The sequence below is a fragment of the Pongo abelii genome, chromosome 20, assembly GCF_028885655.2.
Source record: "Pongo abelii isolate AG06213 chromosome 20, NHGRI_mPonAbe1-v2.0_pri, whole genome shotgun sequence".
Taxonomy (NCBI): Eukaryota; Metazoa; Chordata; class Mammalia; order Primates; family Hominidae; genus Pongo; species Pongo abelii.
Genome location: NC_072005.2, coordinates 2584665 through 2590664, shown reverse-complemented (window position 1 = coordinate 2590664; position 6000 = coordinate 2584665). Strand labels below are relative to the sequence as shown.

Sequence of the window (6000 nt, the reverse complement as noted above, 5' to 3'; positions counted from 1 at the left end):
GAGGGGAGGGAATGTTCCAGAATGACGACAGGTGAGAAGCTCGCAGGAAGCAGAAGTCTCTCAGACCCCCCAGGCCGGCCTGGCTGGCAGAACTGGTTCCCAGCCCTTCAATCCCCCCCAACCCCCCTGCCCCCACAAGGACCTGAGCCCCAATCCAGGGCCTGGTGTGGCAACAGCCCAAGGGCTGACCTGACATCCCACCGTCCTTGGACAAAAAAGCACAGGAGCCAGTGACCAGGCCAGGGAGCCTCTCTCTTTTTCTGTTTCCTTTTAATGACCTCATTTCAAAGAAGAGCCATCTCCTGACAAGGGACGTTTCCCAGGGAGGAGACGTGTTAGTGCAACAAAGACCAGGCCCCGGCAGCCATGAAAGCCCTCCAGATGCCTTGAGGACACCGTCTCTAGCCGGGTGGGCCACCACCGTGTGGGGACAGACAATGACAAGAGGCAAGACAGCCGCTCAGCCACCCTGCCAGTCCCAGGCACTGTGCCAGAGCCTGCCCCATCCTGGGCCGGGGGCTAAGGCACCAGGGCGGCGGGAGCGCGGGCCAGATTGGGCAGTGGCAGTGCCGGGCCTCAGCAGACCTGTGGCTCAGGCTCACAGCCCCCGACCCGCAGCCCCTTGCTCAGGAGGAAGGCATCCTGCTTGGGGTCACGGCCCAGGAAGCGCTTCAGCATGACGCTGGCATCCTCGGAGCCGCCAGGTCTCAGAATGCAGCTTCTGTAATCCATGCCGACCTGCCGAGGAGACAGGGCACCGTGGCCAGGCGGGGACCCAGGGAGGAAGGCAGAGGACCCCAGGAGTCTGCACACCCTCGCCCAGGGGGGACTCGGAGGGAGGCCTGGGGGCCGCCTGCATCAGCACGGGTGGGGGAGCGCAGGTGCCTTTCATCAGAATCTCAGAGCGCGGGTGTGCACTGAGGGGCCAGCAGAGCCCCGAACTCCCCAAACTCCCGAGGTGGCTCCCGCCATCAGCCCCCACTGAAATCCCAGGCTGAGCCCATGAACAGAAGTGGCTGAGCCTCCGGCTGGACAATGTGGGAGCCGCTCGCGCTCTGGGCCGCCCTAAAGGCCTGGGTTTGAGCCTAGTCCTGTGACTGCAGGACTACGGGCAGGTGAGGCAGAGACGAGACTACGAGGCGCCGGTGCCAGCCACCAAGGAGACCCCAACGCCCCAGAGCCCCGCAGGAGCCTGTGCGGACTGCAGGCTGCAGAGCCAGGGAGCCACAGTCCCAGCTCCCAGCCCGGGGGACTCCACCTCTACAGCTCCCGGCCGGTCCTCAGAGGTGGGACCCCCTCACCTCAGTAGCAGGGGGAGCTGCTGGAGGCTGCCTCAGGAGTGGGGAGGTCCCTGCTGGGCTGTGAAGACAGGGGGCTTGTTGGACCACTGCTCCCCCAGGTCCTGGCCTCTGCACCTCTATAAAGGGAGTGGCTGAGCGCCTGGGCTTGGTGGCTCCGAGGTACCTGCAGGCTGCCCAGTGCAATGTTGCACCCAGACAGGGCAGGGCCGGCCCTCAAAGCTGGTAGCCACCTGTTCCTTGTGAGGGACTCTGGCGGCTGTCCCGAGCCTGGGTCACACCAAGTCAGTGGGAAGCACAGGCTCACACGGCGTAACGGCCGCACTTCATAGTGAGGAAACTGGAGGTTGCAGGAGCAAATGAACGGCAAACGCCAAGCCTTCCCCAGAGGAGAGTCTGTCTCAGCCCATGGCTCTGAGGCCGATCACGCAGATCCCGGAAGGACTCGTATGGGAAGACACGGAGCTCCCAGCACTCACAGCCCGAGGCCTGAGGGGCCAGTGTGGAGCTTCCTGCAGGGCCCAGGGAGGAGCTGTGGGCAGCACCGCACCAAGACCAGCAGGTGCCTCGGCCGGGATGGCTCACCCGGCACACCCAGGCCCAGGCCAAAGGTGTGCTTTTCTCGGCCCCACCCTGCTGTTCAGGATGCCCTCCCCGTCCCAGCCTCCCCCTCACCCTGCCGTTCAGGACGCCCTCCCTGTCCCCGGTCCCCGTGTACCTTGCTGTTCAGGACGCCCTCCCTGTCCCCAGTCCCGACGTACCTTGCTGTTCAGGATGCCCTCCTGCTTGAAGCGCGTGTGGAACATGTCCATGGAATACACCTCGCTCCACAGGTACCCGTAGTACTGGGCGTCGTAGCCACCTGCCAGGTGGCCGAAGGTTGCAGGCATGTTGGTTCCTGGGACAGACACATGGCAGGGTTCACGCTGTAGCCCCCACCCCATGCTCCTCCTCTAGGAGAAGACATCCAGCCAGACTCCTGAGACCCCTGCCCGGAATAGGGAGAAGCTGGAGGATCACAGTGAGGGCTGAGGCCAGTTGGATACTTCTAGAACCAGAGCCAGCCACAAAGCGAGGGCCACAAGTCTCCACCCCCTCTCTTGGAAGGACAGGAGCTCATTTAATGGGGCTGTCCCTGCCACAGAGCAACGTCCCCATTATGAGACTGCGTCAATAAAGCAAGGCACTCCCGCGCAACAGCACAGGCCATGCTGCTGAAAACGCTTTTGGAAACTTTTTAAAGTCTATGGAGTGTTAAGCCAGCAAAACACCACCCATGTTAAAATCATGCTGTATCTCCAAATTCTGGATCCTCGCAAGCGTGTGTGAACACACGTGCACACAGGACAACAGGTGTGCATGGAAACAGGGCCCACTTCTCATCGTCAGGATCGGAAATTCCTAGGACTTCCTGTACTTCTCCAGGCTTTTTACAAAGCATGTGTCATACATTTGAATCAGGAAAACGCCAGCTTCATTCAAAGCAGAGGCTCCAGGGAACGCACTCCTCCTGGGGGCTGGGGCCACACACCTGTCCCCGATCCTGGGCCTGCAGCTGCATCTCAGCTGGGGCTGTCCCCCGAGGAGCCTGGGACACGCTCTGTGGCTCCCCAGCAGGGACTCCTGCACTTGCTAAGTGAAGCATGGGGACCAACACCCTTCACCTTCCCAGGGAAGCAGCTGAGGCCCCAAATTCCAGGGTGTGCCCGGCTCAAGGGTGGCTACCTGGCGTGGCCGGGACCCCGAGGATCTCCTGGCAGAGCCGCGCATACTCCTCGGCGGGGTCTGCGTCCGTCTGCGTGTGCAGGGCCTGGTCCACCTTGGCGAGGACGATCTGGCGCAGGTTGAAGAGGCCTGGGCGGGAGGGAAGGAGGGAGTTGGCCTCTGCAGCTGCCCCAGCCCACTCAGCCCAGAGCTCTGACCCCCACCCGGGGCACATGCCAGGCCCCAGCTGTGCGCTGCCACCCCTGAGGTTAGCGCCCTTCCCCAGACGGGGTGGGTGCACCTGTGTTGGCCTGCCGGGACTCAATGAGCTTCTCCAGGAGCTCCTGGGGCACCGCGCTGCCTGTGCGGTAGTGCTGCGACATCCGCAGCAGCGGCTCCTTCTCCCACACCCAGTTCTCCAGCATCTGCGACGGCGCCTCCACAAAGTCCCGCTCCACATGGGTCCCGCTGAACATGGCGAACTCCGCCTGCAGGGATGGGGCAGAGCCTCAGAATGCCCAGGCCCTGCCTAATCCGTTCCCGCCGGCCTGGCCCGTGTCAGCTGCCACAGTGCAAACAGGGCAAGTGCACAGGTGATGCGCTGGGCCTGGCCCTCCCACCCCAAAGCTGGAAAACGACTGGGACCCGGAGGCCCCTGGGCTGCTGCTGGCTGCCAGTGCCAGCAGGACACACCTGAAGATGCCGGCCACATGACCCCGTCCCTGGAAGCTACCCACGCTTCTCCCCTATCCACAGAGCTGCTGCTCCCTGAAAGCTCTGTACCCCAGAGGGGTTGGGACCTGGGGACGGCCAGGTCCGGGCGGGGACGTTGTGAGGCATGCTGCATCTCCCTGCTTGTGTGTGTGTGGAAACTTCCCTAAAAGCACAGCCCTTGACTGAGTCCCGCTGGAGCCATGGCTGGCAGCCAATGGCGAGGGAACTCCTGGGTGATCCTCAACGTCCTCTCTGCAACACCGAGGCTTTTCCGTTCCAAGGACCACGCAGCCACGCTCCTCGTCCCGACGGAATGCACCAAGGGACTCACCGTGCCAGGCGCTGGGGACACGCAGAAAGCAGCATGCAAAGCAGGCTTGCAGGCACGTGCGTGGGCACCTGTGCAAGCACCTGTGTGGATGTGCACACGCGTGTGCTGGCTACGAGTGCTGTGCAAACAGTGTGGCAGGGAAGCCAGGAAAGGTGGACACACGGTCGATCCTCATTCCTGGACTCCATGTTTTTGAACTCGCCTACTAAGATCCACAGAAACCCCAGAGGCCAACGCTGCGGCGCCCCTCAGACGGTCCTCAGATGGGCCGCACTCTGTCTTCTCGCTTCAGCTCATTTTATGAGCAAGCGTTCTTTTCTCAGTCCAGTGGGGGCACGGTGTTTGCATCTTTGTGCTCTTGGTGATTTTGCGTTTAAAAGGCCCCAAGCGTCGTGCAGAGCACTGTCTCGTCTCCTTCAGCACCAGGAGGCCATGATGTGCCTCACGGGGACACCCTGTGTGTGCAAGCTGTGCTCAGGCGTGGGTGACAGAGCCACCAGCCATGTGTTCAACGTGAACCCGTCAGCGCTGCACAGCAGTAAGGTGTCTTGAACCCAAAACACACACAGTAAGGTTCTGGAATGATCAGTTGGCGAACACGTGACCAGAGGCTCCTGGGAACCCAGCCCTGGGTCCCCTCAGAGGGACGGCTCTGCATGCACTTCTCAGGGTTCTCAGCGACTTCACAGGACAGAGCCTTTCTGAGGAGCGATGGCTGACCGTGTGCCAGGAAAGATGCTCGCAACAAGATGGCACCATGTTGGCCAGGCTGGTCTTGAGCTCCTGACCTCAGGTGATCTACCCGCCTCGGCCTCCCAAAGTGCTGGGATTACAGGCGTGGGCCACCACGCCTGGCCAGAACGTGACTACTTAGAGACAGGATGTCTAAGGACGTCACTAAGGTCAAGTGAGGTTGTTGGGTGGGCCCTGATCCGGCATGACTGGGGTCCCTGTGAGAAGAGGAGATGAGGACCCACACAGAAGGACGAACACATGAGGATGCAGGGAGGCGGCGGCGTCTACAGGCCAAGGAGGGACCTCGAGGGAGTCAACTCTGCTGACACCGTGACCTCTGACTCCAGCCTCTAGGACCATGAGGAAATACACGTGCCTTGTGTAAGCCCTGGTCTGTGATGTTTTGCTGGGGCAGCCCCAGGACACGGGCATGAGAGGGAGTCACCATCTTTGGGTGGCATTGGATGAAGGAGCCACCAGGCGGGTGCAGAGAGAGCTGGAAGCCGAAGCCCCAGGCTTGGGCCTGGCTGACCACAGGCAGCCCCAGCCCCTGCCCCTGCCCCTGCCCCTGCCCCTGCCCGGGCCTGCACCCACCTGGGAGCAGAGCTGGTGCATCACGTGGCCAAACTCGTGGAAGTAGGTCTCCACCTCGTCATGCTGCAGCAGCGAGGGTGCGTCGGCCGTGGGCTTGGTGAAGTTGGCCACCATGGCCGCGATGGCGATCTGGCGGCTCCCGTCCTGCCGCAGGCAGCCGGGCTGCAGGCCAAAGCAGGCTGCGTGCCCGTACTTTCCTTCCCTGGGGAGGGAGGCAGCGTCAGGCCCTGCAGGGACTAGAGACACCACAAGGGTCCCTGACTCCGCATCCCTCAGCCCACCTGACTGATAACCCAGACCGCCGGGCACCTCTGAGGTTCTAAACCTCCCTCTCAGCAGAGGCGGCTTGGCACGGGGCAGCATGAAAACCACGGTTAGGCCCCGGCTGCCATCCCTCCCCTAAAGGACTCTGGCCTGGGCAGAGCTGCACCCTGTCCGGGTGGCTGAGTGAGAGTGGAAACGGGGACAGCTGCATTTTCAGCCCCTGTGGTGTGCCCACGGGTGCTACGTCTCGGGGTTCATCCCCGAGGCCCCATGGAGCAAGCAACGACTTCCTTCCCATCTCAGACGGGAACGCCGGGCTCCGAGGAGACCCAGGGCCGGGGTGCGCCCCCCGCCCCCGCT

General features: G+C 62.6%; 1 protein-coding gene across 3 annotated transcripts in view; it reads right to left on the bottom strand.

Moving 5' to 3' along the window:
* Positions 1–253: 253 nt before the first annotated feature.
* THOP1 (thimet oligopeptidase 1) overlaps positions 254–6000 on the bottom strand; it is a 29049-nt gene continuing 23302 nt past the window's right edge. For all 3 annotated transcript variants that reach the window (XM_002828424.6, XM_054539292.2, XM_054539293.2), the window contains 5 exons: positions 5377–5578; positions 3304–3490; positions 3024–3152; positions 2060–2196; positions 254–738 (listed from right to left, as the gene is read on the bottom strand). In XM_002828424.6, coding sequence (XP_002828470.3) covers positions 577–738; positions 2060–2196; positions 3024–3152; positions 3304–3490; positions 5377–5578 — 817 coding nt within the window. In that variant the 3' untranslated portion in view covers positions 254–576. The remainder of the gene's footprint in view (positions 739–2059; positions 2197–3023; positions 3153–3303; positions 3491–5376; positions 5579–6000) is intronic.